At 42.5% G+C, this 24,600-nt stretch overlaps 1 protein-coding gene across 5 annotated transcripts in view; it reads right to left on the bottom strand.

Annotated features, from left to right (window-relative positions):
- The window catches only part of RNF40 (ring finger protein 40), a 713,617-nt gene that overhangs the window by 78,707 nt on the left and 610,310 nt on the right, over positions 1-24,600 (bottom strand). For all 5 annotated transcript variants that reach the window (XM_044086638.1, XM_044086641.1, XM_044086639.1 and 2 more), the window contains one exon: positions 14,357-14,497. In XM_044086638.1, the coding sequence (XP_043942573.1) occupies positions 14,357-14,497 (141 nt within the window). The remainder of the gene's footprint in view (positions 1-14,356; positions 14,498-24,600) is intronic.

The raw sequence follows: 24,600 nt of genomic DNA, 5'->3' as shown, positions 1-24,600 counted from the left end.
GTGTTAAACATTGAGGTTATTACATAATGGAGGAAATATGAATGCCATTTTTTTACATATGCAGATTATATAATCTTGGTTATTAAGATAAGGAAGGGACGGAAGAAGGAAGTAGAAAGTTAAACAGTTACTCAAAGACATAGTTTATGTACAAATAAAAACAAAAGTAATGTGTTTGGATTTGCAGGAAATATAGAAAGTATTTAGTTTAACAATGAGGTTATACTTATATTGGGAATAGTATTTGGATCAGGTGAGCATAGAGAAAAACAGTGGGGGGAAAATTATTCAGAAGTTAAGAGATCGATGTATGTTCTGGAAATCTTACAAATTGTTCTACAAGAAAAATGTAATTAAAAAATCAATTATTTTAAGTAAATTGGCATGTTTAGTAAATGTATACATGATCCCATCTAGGTAAAAAAAGAATGCCCATTGTATTTTTCTTTTTTATGGAGAACTGGGTTAAATTCAGTTACAGAGGGATTCTGTATGTTAAGGATGAGGAAGGGGAATTATGGTTAATTAATCTGACTGTTCATGCAGCCTCTGAGTGTTGGTAGGTTTAAAAAAGATAACAGAAATTTAATAGAAAATATACTGCATGTTAAATATAAGGTTTGCTGGAAGTGATTTAGGGAAAAGATGCAAAAATGTATATGACAGAAGATGAAAAAGAATACCAAAACAAAAAAACATGGAAATTGGATATAAATAATGTTGAAAAAGCAGGAAACAAAGGTATATGAATACTGTGAAAGAACATTATGTTATTTTCCCACGGAAGCATTTAGAAAATGAAAAAAAATTGCCATTAGATTAAGATTTGCATGGTGTTAAGAATATATATGAATGTAAAGATTGTTTGTGGACAGGTAAACTGCCTGTTAAAGCTAAAATGTCTTACAAAAGAATACAAGAAAGAGTGCTTAATCATTGTGGGGAGATTGAAACAATCAGGAAGCAACATGGTGCATGTATGGCAACTGCACAGCTGTAAAGTCACCAAATCAAAACCATATGGGATATAAATTATGGACTGTTGTTAACATAGTTGAGTGAACAGTTCTACTGGGATAAGGTGAAGTAGTGTGTGTGTGTGCTTTGGCATTTACTGTTTTTTTATAAAGATCTGTATGTTAATAGAGTGTTCTCTTTACGAACATAGTTACCATATTATGGTTCCATACATTATGCAACATATCAAACTATTGTTTGGTTGAGAATTTATATGGATTCCACCTCTCGCTGGAACCTTACCCTGGAGTTTAATATTTATGTACTATGTTAGCCTACTGGTGACATTAAGGTAATTCTATGGATATGTACCCTGTTGGGTATACAACTTGTATCTAGTTAGCTAAATCTTGGGTATTTTGCCTTCTATTATTCAATGAGAGGCTATGTGCTGTCATTGTATTGCTTAAAATTATTGCCTTTTTTATATTAGGTTCCATTTTGAATGGTCTTGTCTTGGGACTGATTTGGGTCGAATTTCTCTTGGGGGCTAGGTTTTCTTCTTTATTATTCCATTGTCACATTATATAGTATATGTTGTAATAATGTGTTATTTGGGTTTTTGGGGTCGGCCTTGTTGCATTATATATTATATATAATAATTACATTCTCCTATTTGGTGAATGTTTATAGGGATTGTCATTTTGCCTACAGCAATTTATATAGACAATATAACTGGGGTTATATATACCATTTATGGGTCGATCCAGCATTGACACGATTATGGGGTCCAATATATGAACATGATTATGGCATTTGTGTGTGGTTGTGGCATTTAGTGGATATTCTGGACCACGCTTATTGGGCCAATTTGGTGCTTATCTATTTTTGATTATGATGATACGCAGCATTGTGGATTTTTGGTAAGGGAAGTTTCATTATTCCCACGTTACCACAGGGGTTAGCTATTGCATCACTGATATTTGTGAATCGGTATCCCCTACTTTTTGTTCTTTAGGATATTATATGAGTAGGGACTGACATTTCATATCAGTTCTACACTCCACCTATATGGTGGTTTTGTTTTTTGTTCAAATTTGCATCCATTGGGATACACAGCATTGTTATATCTTTGTTTTATTCAGATTATATCACAAGGGCTGGCTGTTGGATCTTTGGGGGCTGACAATGATTAGGCTCTTTAATTTTGGGTCTACCTTTGTATAAAATACTTATTAATACAAACAATTTACTTACTCTTATCTAATTTGAAAATTGAAAGAACACAAATACTATACTGGACCCATTTTTGTGACTAAACTATATATACGTATCTGTCTAAACAGCTGGTTTTGGAGAGAGGATTTTTGTCTTATTCCTGCTGTTTGCAAAGTTGATTAATCCATTAATATTACTCACTTTATTTTTTATGTATTTTTGCAACATGGCTTTGACTCCACTTATGACAGGCTTAGCCTCGGACATGACTGATCTGTCCATTTTTGGCTTAGGTTTATCTGATGCAGACAATCATTCTTCGGGGGTGACCCAAGACCCGGATAAACAATGTGAATCCATGTTCTTTAAGTTGGGCAAAAGCATGAAGGGTCTTCGGACCAATGTTTGGCATTTATGCCTGTTCAAGGCTTACCAACTCAAAACACATTACAAGGTTTGAGGGTGAAGGTACAGCCCTTGGTACATAATACTGATGAACAATTAACAGATGAGTGGACGCAGATTCAACAATCTGCATCCTTGGGCTTTGTGGATGCATTAGCTGGCTTTTATGAACGGGCTGTCAAACAAGGGATTCAGGAGGTAGAAACACTTTGTATGGAGGTTAACAAATTTGAATCCAGTGGGTCTTCTACCTCTCGGGTGAATCAGTTAACAACAGAATTACTTAAGTTAGAACAGATATTAAAGGATAAAAAAATTGAAAAAGTTCTAAAGGGATATAGGGGACTGAAAGAGGAAAACCATTTGATATGCCAAGGAATGTCACGTTTAGGCTTCTGAGCAATAAGCCTTCAGCCCCTAAGAGAAAAAGACCTAAATCTATTTTGAAACGTAGCTCTGAGTCATTGAGTTATACATCTGGGGATGAGACGTCCTCCAATACTGAAGGGGAGGGCAACCACACAGATGCCTCACCTGATCCCAAAAGGAGGAGTTTGTCACACCCTTCGGGTTCAGGTACAGACGAGGGGGGAGGAAGCATAAAAAAACGCCAAACCTGTGGAGGGTTTAGATAGAAGGTCTGTTACAACTGATGATAGAAAACTAACTAATTGTATGAATGTACATAACATCTCCTCTGTACACCTCTCCGATTTACAAATTAAAGTTCTTAATAAAGGCCTTAATTTTGTCCCCGGCTTTTTTGTTCCAGAATATACTTTAGCACAGGATGTGGTCAATTTCTGCCGTTTACTCAATTTAAAATTGTTTGTTGCAAATGACACTATTCAGGAAGTTCTAGAGTTTAGATTTAAAAGATCTACTTGCACTCCACCTATGTCACATTTAGTATCCACTTTTCAGGCCAATGTCTTAAAGGATCTACATTGTAACCTCAGGGATTTTCAGGTATCCTATAACAACCTTTCCAAAGAGGGGGTACAATGTATAGAGGATCTCAAGAACAATAAAGAAATTGTTACTGTACAAGCAGATAAGGGTGGGGTGGTAGTGATTCAGGACTGTGTCAACTATAATGAAGAAGCATTAAGACAACTGGGTGACAATAAGTATTATATGGCTATGCCATTGGACCCAACTAGTCATTTTAATATAAAAATTGACTCTTTTCTGATACAAGCTCAGAAAGAGGGCATCATTACGGAGTCGGTTAGACATCAGTTGCTAGTTTCATCCCCGTGCAAACAGTATTTTCACCTTCTACCCAAAATACATAAGGATGCCAGATGTCCTCCTGGAAGACCAATAATATCAGGGCAGGGTTGCATTACTGAACCTCTTTCCGAATATTTGACACATTATCTTAAACCATTACTACCCATGGTACGGGCCAGAATTCAGGACACTACTCAATTTTTAGATATTATTTCTGACATGCAATTGGAGCCCCATTGGCTGTTGTGTACCTTGGATGTAACCTCTCTCTATACAAACATTCCCCACTGGGCAGGTTTACAGTCTTTGGATTTTTGGTTGGGAAGATCTGGTTTATACCAACCAAGCTTTAATACTTTTTTAGTATGCCTGGCTGAATATGTTCTTACTAGCAACGTATTCTACTTCCAGGACCAATGTTTTTGGCAGGTCAAAGGTACAGCAATGGGTTCCTCTTTCGCACCCATTTATGCTGACCAATTCATGGCCTATATTGAGGAGGTTATCATTTATGACTCTAGTCACAATCTATATATTGATGAATTAGACATTTGGAGGCGATATCTGGATGATTGTTGGGTGGTGTGGAAGTCGGATGAAACTTATTTACATAAGTTTATTGGTTATCTTAATGACAACATATGGGGAATTGAGTTTAAACTGAATTTTCATAAATCAAAAATTGTTTTCCTTGATGTTGAGGTTAGCAGGAATTCTGGTGATACCCTAGCCACCCGGGTTTTCAGGAAATTCCCCGAATATAGCTCACTTTTGCATGCAACGAGCTTTCACCCCCGACATATCATCAGGAACATTCCTAAATCACAATTCCTCTGTGTCAAAAGGATCTGTTCAAGCCAATAAACATTTGAAAATACCAGGGATGATTTGATACATTGGTTCCGTGAAAGAGGCTACCCTTCTGGTATTGTCAGCACTGCTTGTCACTGAGCTTCGAATCAAGATAGAACTCATTTGTTACAATACAAGGATAAACAAAGAGATTTATCTAATCCTCTGGTGATCACATATGGATATAATACACGTGGGTTCATGAATATCATCAGTAGACATTGGAACATCCTTATGGCCGAGGAGAGATTACACCCTTTTTTGGGTGACAGATGCTCTTTCTCATTTAGAAGAGGACGGACATTGGGGTCCCTTTTTAGCCATTATAAGAGGGTGGGACCTAGCTCTATTGCTCCCACTCAACGTACACTGACAGGTGGCCCAGTGTTGGGCTGCATACCATGTGGTCACTGCACATATTGCAACAAGGTTCAACATACGAGGGAATTCAGTAGTCGTAATACGTCAGACGTGTTTAACATTAACTTCTGGGCTAACTGTAGTACAGAGTGGGTCATCTATTTAGTCACATGTACATGCTCCCATGCTCCTCATTCTATGTGGGACAAACTTCTAGGCCTTTTCGTCTCAGGATTGGGAAGCATCTTAGTGATATTATGAATAAGCGTTCTAATAATGCTCTGTATAAACATGTACGTAAAAATAACTGCATCTTTTTATTTTACTGTCATTGATTACATTGTAGGAAAATGTAGGGATAATTCAGGATGGTATGATTTACTCAACTTTAAGGAACGCAAATGGATTACTAAATTAGGGGCTTTGTTTCCACCTGGGCTTAATGACCAATTGTAATGCACCAATGAACTGTTTTTGTGATTATATATATATATATATATATATATATATATATATATATATATATATATATATACACATATATAAATGGTTTCCATTGGCTTATGTTTACTCACTGAAGAAGGCTATTACAGCCAAAACTGGTTTAGGTCAGGTAGTTGGGCTTACTACCCTCGACCTAGTTATGTGATTTTGTATTAAAATCTTTTGATTTCCACCTTTTCTGCTGGCTACATTTTTGGTTTTGAGATTGAAACAATGTAATATGTATTTTTGAAATATTCTTGAGTAAGGAAGTTATAGGAAAAAAAATATGTAGAAACAAGATGTTGAAAGATTTTGAAAAAGTTGAAGACTTAAATACAAATATATTTGTCATCCCCCTCCAAAAAGGGGGCTCCTCTGCTGACCCTGGGAGTTACAGACCAATAAGACTGACAAGCCTCATATGCAAGGCCATGGAGAGAATCATCATCGACCTCATCAACAAGGAAATAGGCAACCTCCAAACACTACACCCTTCCCAGTATGGTTTTGTCAAAGGGAGATCATGCCTACTGAACTTCGTGGACTTCTTCAAGACAGTCACTAAAACCCTGGATGAAGGCAAAACTATGCACACTGCCTATTTAGACCTGGCAAAGGTCTTCAACACCATTCCCCACTAAAGCATTATTTATAAACTTACCCAACTGAACGTAAACCAGTACACAGTTAGCTGGGTTGCTAACTGGCTCAGCAATAGAACACACACAGTTAAAACAGGGATCTCTTCATCCACCTCCAGACCAGTAACCAGTGGAGAACCACGGGGCTCAGTGATGGGGCCCCTGTTGTTTGGAATTTACTTTTCAGAAGTACAGGCCAAAACAAAAGGCATGTGGCTAACAAAGTCTGCAGATGACTGCAAGCTGGGCGGGATCATTGAATCCCATAGTGACACTGTCACCTTTCAGGAAGGTCTTACTAAAACCAATGATTGGTGCCAAAGTCACGGGCTCAAGCTAAATGCTAAAAAGTGCATTATTATCCCCTTCGGCAAGGGAGACGTCCTTTCAAAGTACCACATTACCACTATCTCAAGCACCCAATCCATGGTGGGATCTGGGGCACACAGGTCAACAGCAGCCTTTCCTTTGACCATCATGTTTCCATACTGTTAAGGAAAGCTTTTTACTTTGCCCATCTCATCAATAAGGGCATTACCACCAGGAAAAAAAAAAGAAAGAGGTTATAACCCCCCATACTCCTCCTTTATTAGACCAATTATAGAATACAATGTGCCCTTTGGTATGTACCTCGCCAGACACCTCCAACAATTGGAGAGACCTCAGAGGTTCCTTACAAAGAAAATTCAAGGTGTCCAACACCTGTCCTATGCACAAAGACTAAAATCCCTGTTGCTATGCTCTGTGTCCTATAGACCAGTCAGGGGTGACTCTTGCCAAGCCTATAAGGTAACTGCAGACCCTGCCCTGATGGAAATGCTACACACTGGCAAGACAAATGGTACTTGCTGCTCCCGCTCTAGTGACCTCAACATGAGAAGCGATATTAACAGGACCTGCTGGACAGACAGGCTCATCTCCCAAAGGCTCCCTCTACTCTGAATAAGCTTCCAATCCTAGTAAAACAGAGTCCTCACTGACCCTCTTCAAGTGTAATCTGGGTAATTGGATGGGGACTCGCAAATTCACCGCTCGGGTTTCACCTGTGTCCTTTCTGGACAGGGTCAGCAGGTGTTGAGTCAGGTCTACTAATAGCACCATTGGAGGGGAAAAAACTTAGCTAGGCTTGTTAACGGCCTCAGGGCCATTAGCCTAGTAACCTCCTATGATCTTATGGGTATTATTTTAATAAAAACAAAAAGAGGTTAAGAAAATTGATTAAAAAATAGTCTATATTTTATGGAATGAAAGACATAATTAAGTGAAGTTTAATAGGAAATGAATATTATCAGACATTTTGAAGAAGATACATTTTGGCTATGGAAAAAAGGTAAGGGGAATGATTAAAGCATATAAGACTGTATTGTAAACAGCACATATTATGTAAATACTGCACATAAGTTATGATGATCGATACAGCACCCCTACTCTTTTTTTCATTAAGTGCCACAGGATCATTTACATCCACCTGAGTTACCACCAACTCAAATCAGATGGAGCCTCAGTTTATCATTTCATATGAAGGGCGGCACACTCAAGAGTGCATCACTTCCCTCACACTCAAGTTATTTACCCCTCCTCATCCTGCTTTCATAAAACTTACACTAACATTACTTATCCTAACCAAGAAATTATATTCTAGACCCAGATGGTGAAGTAAAGACCAGATGGTGAGGTGAGCAAATCTACGGCCATTAGGGGATGATAGAGCATCAGCAATGGAATTCCAACCTGAAGAGACCTAATTTTATATTCAACTACAAGTCCACCAAGGAGTCCGCTATCCTTACGCTTATGATGGGAACAAGTAGACACTAGCAGTGAGCCAGATTCACACTTATCCGATTACTACAAATGTTCACAAATCAAGCATGCGAACCTTTGATGATCTGTCTGTCTCTCTCTCTCTCTCTCATAAAGTCCAAACTATCAGGTACTTACTATTAAATGTATGTAAAGTACAGCTGTGTACACTTACCATAAATGTAGATGTTCGAGTGCATTCACTGTTTAGTCATCATATTCAGGTTATCCCTGCCAGGGTAGCCCTGAGCCGGCCCAAATACCAGAGGCTTAGTATTTCTGTGGATTGCTGTAGCTTCAGGACTGACGCCGGGTTGTCAGTGGTACAAAGTAAGGCAGCAGATGCCATTACATCAGTTTTTCTTGCCCTAACCTGTCAGGAGTCCCCAAGTGGGAGCCAGATTCTGGTGGAAGAACCCCACCAGTAGAAAGTAAATACCAATATGCACCTTGTAAGGAAAGAGAAGAAAGAAGAGGGGGATGGGGGGAGGGAAACCAGGCCTGCAACACTGAATACACTCGAACATCTACATTTATGGTAAGTGTACACAACTGTACTATGTTCTTCGTGTTTCACTGTTGCAGTCATCACATTTGGGTTGATTCCTAAAGCTGAGGAAAAGGGTGGAGGCAGTCAAGGAAACTAGAGACTGGCTAGGATACCCTACAAGACTGCAGAGGCAAACCTTGCCCTGGATTTGGAGAAGCTAGGCAGGTGGTAATGTTTGGTAAAGGTCTGAACAGATGTCCAGGTGGCAGCCTCCAGGATGTCCCTGGTGGGGACTCCTCTGAGGAAAGCTGCAGAGGTGGAGGCTGCTCTGGAGGAGTGAGTCCTGACCCCCTTGGGAGGAAGCTTTCATGTTGCTTCTAGCAGAAATGGATGCAATGTGCTATCCATTTGGAAATGGTTTGTTTGGAGATGACTTTGCCTTCTGCACCTGCAGCAAAGCTAACCAGCAACTTATCAGACTTTCTGAAGGATTTAGTCCTGTCTAGATAGAATCTGAGTTGTCTGTGCACATCTAGGGAGTGCAGGATCCTTTCCCCCTTGTTCTGTGAGTTAGGGAAAAAGGTGAGCAAATAAATGGATTGGTTGAGAGCCACAATGGACACCACTTTGGGCATGAAGGATGGGTTAGTCCTGAGGGATACCCTGTCAGCATGGAAGATGATGAAGGGTTCCACAGACATGAATGCTTGCAGCTCAGAGACCCTTCTGGCTGAAGTGATGGCCAGAAGGAATGCTGTCTTCCAGGAGAGAAATTTTAGCTCTGCTGAAGAGGCTGGTTTGAAGGGGGCAGGGTGAGCTTTTTCAACACAAAGCTGAGGTTCCAAGCTGGGGATGGTGCTCTTCTGGGTGGCCTCAAGTTGCTAGCCCCTCTTAGGAACTGTTTGATCAGAGGGTGTTTGAAAAGGGGCTGCTCAGTGAGAAAATGAGCAGAGATAGCAGAGGCATGAATTTTAAGAGAGGAAAAAGAGTCTCCAGTGTGTAGGAAGTAAGCTAAGTAATCCAGGATGAGAGGGAGAGAGGGCAACATCATATTGGCTCTCTCAGCCTGAATCCAAGTGCAGAACTTTTTTCCATTTGTCAGCATAGGACTTTCTAGTGCTAGGGTGTCTGGCCTCATGTATAACATCTAGAACCTGTTCACTGAGGTTGGCAGATTGATCGGGGGCTAGGGAATAAGTCAAGCTGCCAAACTGAGAGTCTGCAATTGGGGATGCATGAATTCTCCTTCCCTCTGGGTCAGAACGGATGGGGTCTGAGTGAGATGCCAAGGTGGCAGTGGGGACAGGCTGCGCAGCAGTGTGTACGAGTGCTGGCGAGGCCAGTCTGGAGCAATAAGAATTGTCCTTGGTTTTTCCTCCCTTATTTTGAGCAGAAGCCTGGTGATGAGAGGAAGTGGAGGAAATGCATATATCGACATTCTGACCCAGGGGAAGGACAGGGCATCCACTTTCCAAGCCATGCAGTGATGCTCCCCGGTGCAGAACCTGCTGAGCTGATGGCTGGTGTAGGAGGCAGAGAGGCCGACCTTCATGGTGCCCCATTTCTGAGTTATTAGGGTGAAGGTTCTTTTGTCTTGCTGCCACTCGTGTGGGTCCAGAAGATTTCTGCTTAAGTGGTCTGCCAGAGAGTTTAGAGAACCTGGTAGGAATTGTGCTAACAGTTGGAGATGCATGGCAGAGGCTGTGTGCCAAAGGGTCATGGCCAGCCTGCATAGGGAGTAGGAGTGAGTCCCTCCCTGCTTGTTGGCATACCACATCACAGTTGTGTTGTCTGTTTTGATCAGGAGAGCCCCTGGGGACAGATGGGGTTTGAAAGCTGTCAAGGCGTGCTGGACAGCTATCATCTCTTTTTGGATAATGTGCAGATGGATTTGCTGTGGGCTCCATTGGCCCTGTATGCACCTCCCATCCAGGTGTGCACCCCAGGCATAGTCTGATGCATCTGTGGTGAAGAGCTGGGCAGCGGCGGTGGTTAGAAAGGTCCCTTGTTGTGGGAGCATGCTGTTGCCCACCAAAGAAAATCTTTTCTGAGGCAAGGTATTATAAGAGTCTCCTGGTCCTGAGAGTGTTGACACCAAAGGCTTTTTAGGTACCACTGAAGTTTCCTTATATGCAGTCTGGCATATGGAATGAGTAGAATGCAAGATGCCATGAACCCCAGAGCTTGCAGGATTTTCCTTGATGATAGCTGGGGTCTGGTGGCTAGTTGAGAGAAGTAGGCTGTTAGGAAAGTTTGCTTTTCTGGTGTAAGGAATGCAATCTGGGATGCTGTGTCCAGGCCTGCTGCCAGGAATATAATCCTTTGGGTGGGTACCTGTTTGGATTTCTTTTCATTGATTGTGTACCCTAGGGAGGTCAGTAGGGAATTTACAAAGGCCGTGTGCTTGAGCAGCTTTTCCTGGCTGTTTGCCTGAATAAGGGAGTCATCTAAGTATGGGTAAATCTGGATATTCCTTTGTCTGCAAAAGGCAATGGCCGGAGCCAGACATTTTGTGAAAACTCTGGGAGCAGTATATAAGCCAAAGGGAAGTGCAGAGAACTAAAAGTGCAGAGATCCTGCCCTGAAATGGAGATATTTCCTGCATGATTAACTGCTAAGAATGTGGAGGTAGGCCTCTTTTAGGTCTAGGGTGGCTAGACAGGCATCCTTGGACAGCATGGGTAGCAGCTGCTGGAGGGTGAGCATTTTGAATTTTGGGATCACCAGGAAGGTGTTTAGAATGGATAGACTGAGGATGGGGTGCCAGATGCCCTCTTTTCTGGGTACCAGAAAAAATCTGGAGCAGAAACCTTGGCCTATCTGTTCTACAGGAACGTGTTTTACTGCCCTCATAGGGAACAGGGAAAGGACTTGCTTTTGCGCCTCTGCCCACTGGTTTGGAGGTAGATCTAGAAACCCTTTTGGAGTTGGAAAGGGTGTGGAAAGAAAATTTGTATCCCTGGGACACTATGTTAAGAACCCAGCGGTCGTTGGCAATGGTGGCCCAGGTGATTGCGTGAAAGCAGAGTTTTCCTCCTAGGGTAAAAGTGAAGGTGGGCAGAGGGAGTGGGTGAGGGAGGAGAGTCATTGTGAGTGCTTACCATAAGGGGGTGGTTTAGAACTCCCTGTTTTTGAAGTGGAGGAAGTCCACTGTTCAGATTTCTGCATTCCCTGTGGCTGCTGTCTGGGTGGGGGGGGTCTGGGCTGAACTGACTTGGTGGGAGCAGGAAAGGACCAGTGCTTGGAGGGACAATGCCTGCTGAACCTGGATGACGGGACCTGTAAGAAATCCTTAACTGTCTGCATAGATTTTGCTTTTTCTTCCATCCTTTTTAAGACCTATTCTGCCTTAGTGCCAAATAAGTTGTCTTTGTGCAAGGGGGCATCCAACAATTTAGATTTAACATGGTCGGGCAAGGGCTGTTCCTTAAGCTATTGCCTTCTAAGGACAGAACCAGTGACTGCTGCCCTGCAAGAAGCTTCTAGGGCATCAAAACTACAGTGCAAGGTGTGTTTAGTTACTTAATTTGCAGAATGCATTAACTCTTGTAACTCTTTAGATTCTGCAAAAGCAGGAAAGGAAGACATTTTTTTGTTTGAGGAGTTCCAGGGTATGTTGCTGAAATTTTAGCATACGGAACTGGCAATTTAGTGCTCTGATAGTAAGAGAAGCAGGGATGTATACTTTTATACCCCATCTGTCTAGTGTTCGGGAATCCCTATCTGAGGGGTGGGGTTCTTAGCAGAGGTTGCTTTAATTCCTTTAGGCACTGGAGAAATTACCTCACGGTCAGCAGTAAGATTTTTAAAAAGAAATTTGTGTGAGTCAGGAACTCTGTAATGCCCGTCTGGTTTTCTGGGTGCAGGAGGGAGGGTGTCAGGAGTCAAACTGGATTTCAGGAAAACATCCTCCACAACATCCAGGACTGGGGGAATGGTCAGGGTTCTGTGCTGTGGAAGATCTAAGACTTCCCTGAGTCTCTTTTTAGACTAAGGGTAGTCCTTTCCCCCTGGAAATGTTCCTTTAAGGTATGAAGAGTGTCCCCAAAGGAAATGTCTTCTGGGGGAGAGGCTGAAGGAATGGAATCTCTGCATCGGAATCCTCATAAGCAGAGAGGGGTTGCATGTCTTCACATTCAGATGCATCAGAGTCATCAGACCCCTGTTCAGACAAAACTACAGGGGACAGATATTTTTTTCTTTTGGAAGGGGTAACTTGGCTTCCCCTGATCAACATAAGATCTTCTGCCATTTTAAGCATTTGAGACTGAGGCAAGGAAGCAGGTGCCTGAGATTGGGTCGTAGGTTTCTTGGGTGTGGTTCGTACACTGGGCCTAAGAAACTAGGTAGCTTTCAAAAGAACGGTAGAGGTGAAAGAAGTCATTGGTTTGTGTCAAGAATCTGTAGTGTGAAGGACTTCCTCAGAAGCTGGTGCCTGCTCAGCAGCTCCGGGCCCATCCAAGGGAGAGACAACCACAGGATCCTTAGTCGAAGAAGAGTTTTGTGGCATACTGGCCTCCAAAAGGGTCTTGGTAGCAGGCTGCAAATTCAGAGAAGCGGGCATCAGGGACTGCAAAAGCACCTCACTGAGGACTGTAGAATTGACAACTAGCTTAACGGAAGCGCCGTCGGTAGGTTTGGACCTGTGCAGTCTGTCTCTGTCTTTATCTTCACGTTTTTTCGGAAGATCTGCTGTCGGATGGCTTACCGAAGCCATATTGGAATTCAAGGACTGTAAGTGAAAATATCTAGCTAAAATAAGGGCCCGACGACATATAGTTCTGGCGTTGAACAAAGCACAGAAGTGACAGCAGGGGATGTTGTGGTCTGGGGCTAAGCATGTGATGCAGTAAGAATGAAAGTATTGGTGTGGTATTTGCTTTCCACAGGTGAGACAACTGTTAACTTTTTCTGACATCGTCAGTGCAAGAAAAAAAAGATCCCCAATGGGGTACTTAGCTTTAGAAGACTTCAGCTTCAATTTGGAAGACGAAACTCCGGTAGCAGCCAACCGTCACTTGTGCAAACTGCTTCTGCTTCAGGCTCCGCAGAAAGAAAGACTGATGTAATGGCGTCGGCTGGCTTACTTTATACTACTGACGATCTGACGTCAGTCCTGAAGCGACAGCAACCGATGCAGAAATACTAAGCCTCTGGTATTCGGGCTGGCCAAGGGCTACCCTGGCAGAGATAACCCAAATGTGATGACTGCAACAGTGAAACACGAAGAACATCAACAGTTACCCACCCTACCAGTAGAGGCTATACTGAATACATCATCAATGAATCTGCACCACACATACTGAAGTTGGAAATCAGTCTTCATTTAAAAGAAGGCAAGATTCTGATGCCAAGTGTTCTACTCAGAACCCACAGGATAATGATTAAACATGATGCACCTCTCTGGTTCTGTTAAGTTTTAATTTCATTATCTGCACTTTATTTCAGGAGACCAAACAGGGCTGTTCAACTGTCATGCAGAATTTGACCAGACTAAAGTACAAGATAAGAATGATTTAATTTATTTTATTTTGGGTGGGAGGGGGCATCACCAACAATCTACAGAAATCCTAAGAAACACTGCAGTATGAAGCTTTCATTAAGGCTTAACAAATAATCATACCTTTCAGACTCGGGTAAACTACAAGAAATCACAAGGCAGTGCGCACATGAAAAACACACACAGTTTCTTTTTTTATAAATCAAAAGATTGCAGTACACAATACTACACTAGTAATGTCAGGTACACGGTAAGACAGAGCTATTGCTAAGTTCCTGCACCATTTGAAATCTGTAATCCTACTGTAACTCTGACTATGCTCTACACAGCATGCCAGCATTAATTTGATTTGAAGGTGGAATGACTCATAACTGTGCGGAAATGAGGGTGATTTTTCAATCTTCTTACCTGAGCACGCTTGAGGTTAAAGGATTCCTTCTCCTTGGCTGTCCGATTGTCCGTCAAAGATGACTGAATCTCTCGAAGCTTTGTCTGTGTGTGGTCCAGCTGAACCTTCAGGTCCTCTGCCAGTTGAGCAGCTTCCACAGCCTAGGGAACAAAAATGCAAAGAAACCATGACAAATCTGAATAAGATTTTCACCTACCAGATTCCCTGAACTACTTCAAACCTGTCCCATCAGCGCTAGGTTACTGCCGCTACATCAGTAACCTGGCCCGTCAGTGCTAGATTACTGCCGTTACATCAGTAACCTGGCCCGTCAGTGCTAGGTTATTGCCGCTACATCAATAACCTGGCCCATCAGTGCTAGGTTACTTCCGCTACATCAGCAACTTGGCCCATCAGTGCTAGGTTACTGCCTCTACATCAGTAACCTGGGCATCAGTGTTAGCACTGCCTCTACATCAGTAACCTGGCCTGCCAGTGCTAGATTACTGCTGCTACATCAGTAACCTGGCCCATTAGTGCTAGGTTACTGCTGCTACATCAGTAACCTGGCCTGTCAGTGCTAGGTTACTGCCGCTACATCAATAACCTGGCCCATCAGTGCTAGGTTACTTCCACTACATCAGCAACTTGGCCCATCAGTGCTAGGTTACTGCCTCTACATCAGTAACCTGGCCATCAGTGTTAGCACTGCCTCTACATCAGTAACCTGGCCTGCCAGTGCTAGGTTACTGCCGTTACATCAGTAACCTGGCCCGTTAGTGCTAGGTTACTACCGCTACATCAGTAACCTGGGCTGTCAGTGCTAGGTTACTGCCGCTATATCAGTAACCTGGCCCGTCAGTGCCAGGTTACTGCCTCTACATCAGTAACCTGGCCATCAGTGCTAGCACTGCCTCAACATCAGTAACCTGGCCATCAGTGCTACGTTACTCCTCTACATCAGTAACCTGGCCATCAGTGCTCGGTTACTGCATCTACATTAGTAACCCGTCCATCAGTGCTCGGTTACTGCATCTACATCAGTAACCTATCCATCAGTGCTCGGTTACTGCATCTACATCTGTAACCTATCCATCAGTGCTAGGTTACTGCATCTACATTAGTAACCCGTCCATCAGTGCTAGGTTACTGCCGCTACATCAGTAACCTGACCAGTCAGTACTAGGTTACTACCACTACCATCAGTAACCTGGTAGTCAGTGGTAGGTTACTGCCGCTACATCAGTAACCTGGCCATCAGTGCTAAGTTACTGCAGCCACATCAGTAACCTGACCATCAGTGCTAGGTTACTGCTGCTACATCAATAACTCCCCATCAGTACTAGGTTACTGCAGATACATCAGTGAAGTACAGTTGTGTACACTTACCATAAATGTAGATGTTCGAGTGTATTCACCGTTGCATTCATTACATTTGGGTAATCTGCTGGCAGGTTGCCCTCAGTCGGCCTGAATTCCAAAGTCTTGGGTCCTGCGTCAGTTGCTGTCTTCTCTTCCATGATGACAGGTCGTCATGAGTATAAAACATGCAGCCGACGCCACTTTCTTTAGTTTTTCTTGCTGCCGATGTCAGGTGCCCACAAAAAGGTAGCAATATTATATATATATGTGTGTGTGTGTGTGTGTGTGTGTATATATGTGTATATATATATATATATATATATATATATATATATATATATATAGACATATATATATATATATATATATATATTATATAAATACATGCATCAATATAAACTTTACCTTCATCTACAAGCAAATACACCACATAGGTTGTAGAAGATAGTGAAGGAAAGATAAACTTCAGAATGAGAGGGGGATAGCGGATGGGTAACCTGGACTGCAACAGTGAATACACTCTAACATCTACATTTATGGTAAGTGTACATAACTGTATTATGTTCTTCGTGTTTCACTGTTGCAGTCATTACATTTGGGTAGAATCCCAAAGCTATAGTTGGGAGGCTGGGGCTAAACAGCATTAGGTGCGGCTATAAGGCCCTGCAGCACTGCAGTGGCAAATGGTAATGCTTTCTAAAGGTGTGAAAAGAACTCCAAGTAGCAGCCTCTAGAATGTCTTTGGTTGGTGGTACTCTGAGAAAGGCTGCTGAAGTAGCTGCAGCTCTGGTGAAATGAGACCTAATGCCCTTGGGCACAGGTTTGCCATGGTGTAAGTAGCAGAAACGGATGCAGTGGCTTATCCACTTTGAAATTGTCTGCTTTGAAATAGCCTTTCCTTCTGATCCTGCAGCATATGACACTAGTAATTGCTCAGTTTTTCTTAGAGCTTTAGTCCTACTCAAGTAAAACCTTAGCTGTCTGTGTACGTCCAAGAAATGCAGAATTCTCTCCCCTTTGTTCTGCGGATTTGGATAAAAAGTTGGCAGATGAACTGTTTGGTTAAGAGCCGCACTGGAAACCACCTTAGGCATAAAAGTAGGATTTGTCCTCAGAGACACCCTGTCTGGGTAAAATATGATAAAAGGCTCTACAGCCATGCCGGCCTGTAGCTCTGAAACTCTTCTTGCTGAAGTAATTGCTAGTAACAGAGCTGTCTTCCATGATAAGAACTTTATATCAGCGGTAGCAGCTGGTTCAAATGGAGGCAGGGTGAATTTTTTCCAACATATAGTTGAGGTCCCATGCAGGTAATGATGATCTTCTAGGGGGCCTTAAATTTTTGGCTCCTCTAAGATACTGCTTTAGTAAAGGATGAGAAAAGATTCGTGGCTCTGTGTTGTAATGAGCCAAAATGGTAGAGGCATGGATTTTGACTGATGAGAAAGATAGGCCTTTGTCAAGCATCTTAGTTAAGTATTGTAATATCTGAGGAATATTTGGTTCTGCTGTATCAGTTCCTTGTGCTTGATTCCAAGCACAGAATCTTTTCCATTTGTCAGCATATGATTTTCTAGTACTAGGCCTTCTGGCTTCCAAAATGACATCCATCACAGCTTTACTGAGAGGTGTTGTTTGCATGATTACCAGATTATCCATGCTGCCAGGTTTAGAGTTTGTAGTTGATTGTGCAGGATCTGACTGTTTTGCTGGAACAATAGTTGTGGTTTTTGTAGCAAGGTCCACGCTGGGTATTGAGACAAGTTCCTTAGGACTGGGTACCAGTATTGGCAGGGCCAGTCCGGGGCAATTAATATCATCTTTGGCTTCTCTTGTCTGAATTTTAGGAGGACCTTGGGTAGAAGAGGCAGAGGAGGAAAGGCGTAAACTGATAGGTTTTTCCAACTGAAGGATAGGGCGTCCACTTTCCATGCTTGTCTGTGATAAGTCCTTGTGCAGAATCTTTTCAGTTGATAATTTTGAGGAGAGGCAAATAGATCTATGTCTGGGCTTCCCCATTTCTTTGTTATCATGCTGAAGACTTGTGGAATTAGTTTCCACTCGTGAGGATCCATAAGGTTTCTGCTTAAATCATCTGCCAGAGCGTTTTGTTTTCCTGGGAGGAATTGAGCTTGAAGATGTATTTGGTAGGTCAAAGCTGTGTCCCACAGTGCCATGGCTAATCTGCAAAGGGGGTATGAATGTGTGCCCCCCTGCTTGTTTATATACCACATGACTGTGGTGGTGTCCATCTTTATCAGTAGTTGTCCTGGATGAAGTAGGTCCTTGAAGGCTGTTAGGGCATTTTGAACAGCTAGCATCTCTTTCTGGTTGGTATGTAGATGCATTTGTTTTGGTGCCCATATACCCTGAATGTATCTTCCTATGTGGGCCCCCCCAGGCATAATCTGATGCGTCTGTTGTTAAGGTTTGGCTGGCAGGAGGTAGAGTGAAGGACCATCCCATGTTTTGGTGACAGGCCTTTGCCCACCATAGAAACTCCTGTTGCAGGTAGGGAATGAGAGGAATCATTGTTTCCAGACTGTGTGAATGTTGATTCCATAAACTTTTTAGGTACCACTGAAGTTTCCTCATATGCAGTCTTGCATATGGAATTAGTAGGATGTAGGATGCTATGAAGCCCAGAGGCTGCAGAATTTGTCTTGCAGAAGACTGGATTTTTGTTGGCATCAGTATGAAGTAAGTAGTCAATTGCCTTTGTTTGTCTGGCGTAAGGTAAGCCATCTGGGCAGTTGTACTCAAGCTTGCACCCAGGAATGTTATCTTCTGAGAGGGTACCCAGTTGTGATTTATTTTTGTTTATAGTGTACCATAGGCATGTTAGAAGCCTTTTCACAAATGCCAGGTGTCGAAGAAGAGTGTCCTTGTTCTCTGCTTGAATGAGACAGTTGTCCAAGTAAGGATATATTTGTATACTTCTTTGTCTGCAAAATGCAATTACTGGTGCCAGGCACTTTGTAAATACCCTGGGAGCAGTAGATAAGCCAAAGGGCAGTGCAGAGAATTGGGTAATGCATTAAGCCAGCCTTGAATCTGAGGTATTTTCTGCACAATTGTCTTATTGGAACATGCAGGTATGCCTCTTTTAGGTTTAATGTCACCAGCCAAGCAATCTTGCCCAGCATGGGCAGAAGCTGCTGCAAAGTCAGCATTTTGAATTTTGGAATGCCCAGGTATGTGTTCAAAATTGATAAATCCAGTACTGGCTGCCAGGCCTTGTCCTTTCTGGGTACCAAGAACAGTCTTGAGTAAAAACCTTGTCCTTTTTCCTGTTCTGGCACTGGTTGAACGGCCCCCATATCCATGAGGGACTTAACCTGTTTCTGTGCCTCTGCCCATTGATTTATGGGCAGATCTGGCCAACCGTTTGCCATTGGCAGAGTGTGGAAATGGAATCTGTATCCCTGTGATACTATGTTTAGTACCCACTTGTCGTGGGTTATTAACTACCAATTTTGAGCAAAAAGCACTAATTTTCCCCCTAAAGGTGCTGTCAAAAGAGAAGTGCTTGGTGTAGGCAGAGGGAAGTCATTGGGACTCTTTTCTGTAGGTTTACGCTTTATCTCCCCCTGATTTGGAGGTAGCTGCGCCCCATTGCTTTGACCTGTATGACTCTTGCGCCTGGTATCTGGAACCCTTTGGGCACCTGGATTTGCCCCTTTGAGCTCTGTCTGACACAGGAAAGACCAATATTATTGTAGGCCAGTGTCTACTGAATCTTGGTGGCTGCACTTGCAAGAAGTCTTTAACAGTTTGCATAGACTTAGCTTTGTCTTCCATTTTCTTTAAAACCTCTTCTGCCTTAATACCAAAGAATCATGCTGTAAAGGTGCATCTAGCAATTTAGCTTTGACAAGGTCAGGCAAATTTTGTTCCTTTAACCAGGCATGCCTCCTAATCACATATCCAGTAACAGCGGCCCTGCAGGAGGCCTCTAAGTAATCAAAACCACATTGCAAAGTATGCTTTCCAACTTGTTCAGCTGCATGCAATAATTCCTGCAATTCTTTATTTTCTGCACATTCTGAAATTAACATCATTTTCTATTTCAACAATCCCATAACATGCTGTTGGTACTTAAGCATGTAAAATTGACAGTTTAAGGCCCTGACTGCCAAGGTTGCAGATGTATAAACCTTTTTTCCCCATCTGTCTAGTGCCCTTGAATCTCTGTCAGAGGGGGTAGGGTTTTTTTGCAGTTGAGGCCTTAACTTCCCTTGGACCCTGTGAAATAGTTTCAGGGTCAGCAGCAGAGTTTCTAAATAGAAATTTATGTGAGTCAGGGACCCTGTCAGGCTTACTGGGAGCCTGAGGTAAGGAGTCAGGGGTCAAGCCTGACTCGGAAAACACATCATCCACAATGTCTAAAACAGGGGGAATGGCTAAAGGCTTGTGCCGAGGAAGAAGGAAATCCCTGAGCCTCTTTTTTGATTCTGAGAAGTCTTGACTTTCCCAGTGAAAATGCTCCCTCAAAGTATGCAAGGTTTCTCCAAATGAATAATCCTCTGGAGGAGAAGCAGATGGAAAAGACTCCTCAGCATCTGAATCCTCATAGGGAGGTATAGATAATTCCTGATCAGAAGAGGAATCAGAAGAAATAGAAACCTGATCTGAAGATTCATAATCAGTGTCTTGCCTAGGCCTCTCATCTGGAGGGGGATGGGTACCCCTGATGAAGGTAATAAGGTCTTCAGCCATTTTGATCATCTGTTTTTTAGGCATGGAGGCCTGTGCACGTGGCTCAGGCGTCATTTTTTTTAGTTTTAGAAGTTGTCTTTGCCTTTGGTTTTGCAGCTGTCGTCGGTTTGATATATAAATGTTGAGGTCTCAATACACCCTCAGAAGTCGGTGCCTGCTCAGCGGCTCCAGACCCATCTGAGGGAGATACATCCGTCGGTCCAATACCTTGAGTATCTTGCGGCATGCTGGACTCCACATGGGTGTTGGTAGAGGCCTACGACTCGAAGGTAGTGGGTATCAGGGGCTGCGAAAGCGCCTCACTGAGTACCGGCGAACCGGCAACTGGCTTAGGAGAAGCTTTGTCGTCGGCTTTGGATCTCGACTGCCTTTCTCTGTCCTTTTCTTTGCGTTTTTTATGTACTCCGGTAGTCGGATTGCTATCAGACGACATTTCTGGGTAGTTAAATCTGTTTCCAAAATACTTTAATGCAAAAATATACCGACGCTTAACAGTCGGTTGCTTAAATCTAGCACAAAACCGACAGCCAGCACGTTGCGATTAGGGCCTAGGCAAGGAATACAGTATACACGGAAATCCTTTTGAGGTATTTGCTTCCCACAAGTAATACAATTAACTTTTTCTGACATCGGTAAAAAGCAAGAAGAAAGTTTCCCCAATGGGGTACTTAGCTTTAGTGAAGACTTCGGTTAAACTCGAATATTTCAGTAGTCGGCCGACCGGCACTTGTGAAATGATTCTGCTTCGGGCAACGCACGGCAAGAAAGACTAAAGAAAATGGCTTCGGCTGCATGTTTTATACCCCTGACAACTTGACGTCATGGAAGAGAAGACAGCAACCGACGCATGACCCAAGACTTTGTAATTCAGGCCGACTGAGGGCAACCTGCCAGCAGATTACCCAAATGTAATGACTGCAACAGTGAAACACGAAGAACATCCTGGCTTTCAGTAATAGGTTACTGCCTCTACATCAGTAATCTGGCTATCAGTGCTAGGTTACTGTCTCTACATCAGTAACCTGGCCATTCAGTGCTAGGTTACAACTACATCAGTAACCTGACCATCAGTGCTAGGTTACTGCCTCTACATGAGTAACCTGGCCATCTGTGCTAGGTTAATGCACCTACATGAGTAACCTGACCGTCAGTGCTAGGTTACTGCCGCTACATCAGTAAACTGACAATCAGTGCTAGGTTGCTGCAACCATGGGACTTGACAACATCCCAGGCGGAGTCATACATGGGCTCAAACAAGAATTAGCAATGCCACTGGATACTTTTTTCAATCATAGTCTAAGCGCTTACTTCACTCCCACAGAATGGAAAAAGCCCACCGTTATCCCCTTGCACAAAGGTGGCACTTTCACTGACCCCGGGAACTAAAGACCTATTAGCCTGACTAGCCTTATCTGCAAGGCCATGGACAGAATCATCATGAACCTTGTCAACAAAGATATTGGTAACCTCCACACACCTGACTCTTCTCAATTTGGATTTGTCAAAGGGAGATCATGCTTGTTAAACCTGGTGGACTTCTTCGAGACAGTCATTAAGGCCCTTGATGAGGGGAACTCTGTGCATAAAGCCTACCTAAACTTAAGCCTTTGCCACTATCTCCCACAAAGGCATAATTGAGAAACTCACCCAGCTAGGTATCAACCCATATATCATTAGATGGGTCGCTATCTGGCTCACTGACATACCCTATATATTCAAAATAGGGGAATCCACCTCAAGCAACAGACCTGTAACCAGTGGTGGTCCACTGGGATCAGTCCTTGGACCTCTACTGTTTGGAATCTATTTCTCACAAGTGCAAGCTAAAACTAAGGGTCTATGGCTGACAAAGTGTGCTGATGACTGCAAATTGGGAGATGTCATAGAATCTCCCAACGATGTCAACATCCTACAAGAGTGCCTTATACAAATAAATAACTGGTGCCAAAGTCATGGCCTTAAACTCAATGCAAAGAATGCATTTTCATCCCTTTCAGTAAGAGTGATGTTCCTACTAATTACCACATCAATAACAACATCCTAAGTATGCACACGTGGTGAGAGACCTAGGCACACAGGTTGACAGCAACCTTACCTTTGATCACCATGTCTCCACAGTGGTAAGAAGGGCATTCTATACAAGTCATCTCATAAGTAAGGGCACTGCTTCCAGAAACAAAGAAATTATAAACTCCCTGTAGTCTTCCCTTATCAGACCAATAATTGAATACAATGCCACTTTTGCTATGTACCTTTCCAAGCATTTGCAGCAATTGAAGAGACCACAAAAGGTTCCTCACAAAGAAAATTCTTGGTCTTCAGCATCTATCCTATGAGGATCGTCTGAAATCACTGTCACTTTATTCAGTTTCATACAGACTACTCAGAGGTGAGCTCTGTCTGGCATACAAGGCAATCTCTGACACTGCTTTACTGGAAATGCATCTCTGCAAGTCAAATGGTACACGGGTTACTCACTTTAAAGACCTTAACCTGGTATGTGACATGTTAATACAGCCTGCTTGAGGGAGAGATTTCTCTCCCAGAGGTCACCACACCTTTGGAACAGACTCTCATGTCATGTCAAGCAGAGCGCCTCATTGGACCTCTTCAAACAATCTGGACGACTGGATGGGTAACCGTAAATTCACCACAAGGGTTCCACCTATGTCCCTCTTGGATGGGTGATAGGTGCTGATTGTGGAAATAAGGGTAGAGCTTGGCTAGGCTTATAAAGGCACTAGGGTCAGTAGCCTAGTAACTGCCTATGGTCCTACTGTTACAGTACAGTACTTCGAAGATGTCCAAATGAAAACTGCAACAAAATTAAATTTGACATCATGATGTAGTCATAGACTGCAACTCAAAGCACATTATCAGATTAATAACGGTATTGGATAAAAGTAATACGAATAAATGCAAATATTATGCAGACTTAAGGAGACATTCAAATAAAGCATTGTAAACTAAAGTCTGACACTATAGAAAATGCACTGAAAAGAAATGCAGACAACTTACAGAGGGGTACCCAATTCAAAGACCTACAACAGCCTGAGGTTAAGTTAAAAAATGAATATGAAAAGGGTACTGCTAGTGCAACACAAGGACAACCCATACTGTAGCACAGGTTCCAATAACGTTATAAATAAAATGGTAAGGCCTACCAAACATATTGCAAAATTCCAGTGAAAGAGTTGCCAAGAATGTAAATACATGTACATTCAAGTCCCCTAAGCAGAACCAGTTCCGTTACCTGAAAAAAAGGGAGCAAAGAAAGCATCTTGAACTTCATAACCTGAATTAACATACAGTCTTTCAAGTCAAAATCTAGATGCTCGTGTCATCTTTTTGTGTTGACTGACAACTTTTCTTTCAACATAAATGGTGGAAAACAGCAACTTTCTGACTTCTCTCTCTAAGGTCATCTAGAACATCCTTAACTAATGTTCTGCGAAAGGCAAATTCTGCAGCTTCTATTATACATTTACAGGAAAATGTGACACACAAACATAAGAATCTGACAGGCAGTCATTACTGTCGCCTGTGCACCATGTCAAATGCTTCAGATGTAGGGTGCATTTCAGCTACGTACACTGGCTTTATGGACTGCTCTCCAAAGACAGTGGATGCAAACAACTCCAGTAGATGTACAGCCACAAAAATCCCAATCAAATAAAAGGCAGGCACTTCTGGTATTTAACACCACTAGTTTATTATGGACGTTTTTGTCAAAACACTTCATCAGAAATGAACACCAGAACTAAAATCACACCCCTATTTATATCTACAATCAAAGTGAATAATTAGTGGACTCACAGCTATTAACAACTTAAAGAACATTTAAAGAGACAAAACAAAAGAAGCACATTAAACTCCATGGAAACACAACACTGAAATAAACTTGTCATGTGTTCTCATTTAAAAACATGTATAAAACTGTATCCATAAACCTGCTCATCCTACATTTTACTGCATTCTTCCTCATACTCTGCCCATTATGGTGTGTGACGTTTAGCCCTATAACTGCTGAAGTGCGAGGTGCGCATCATATTCTACCACATATCTGGAAAGGATCACGGAGGTGATCAAGGGGAGACAGTGATACCACTGCAACTGAAGTACCCTCAAAGGAGGAAGGGGTCCTTCAGACCTGATCAATGAGTCCCGACTTCCAAGCAAACAA

This window comes from Protopterus annectens, chromosome 10.part0, assembly GCF_019279795.1.
Source record: "Protopterus annectens isolate FY-2018-M chromosome 10.part0, PAN1.0, whole genome shotgun sequence".
Taxonomy (NCBI): Eukaryota; Metazoa; Chordata; order Ceratodontiformes; family Protopteridae; genus Protopterus; species Protopterus annectens.
Note: the sequence above shows the minus strand (reverse complement) of the source record. Positions and strands in the feature narration are given on the sequence as shown.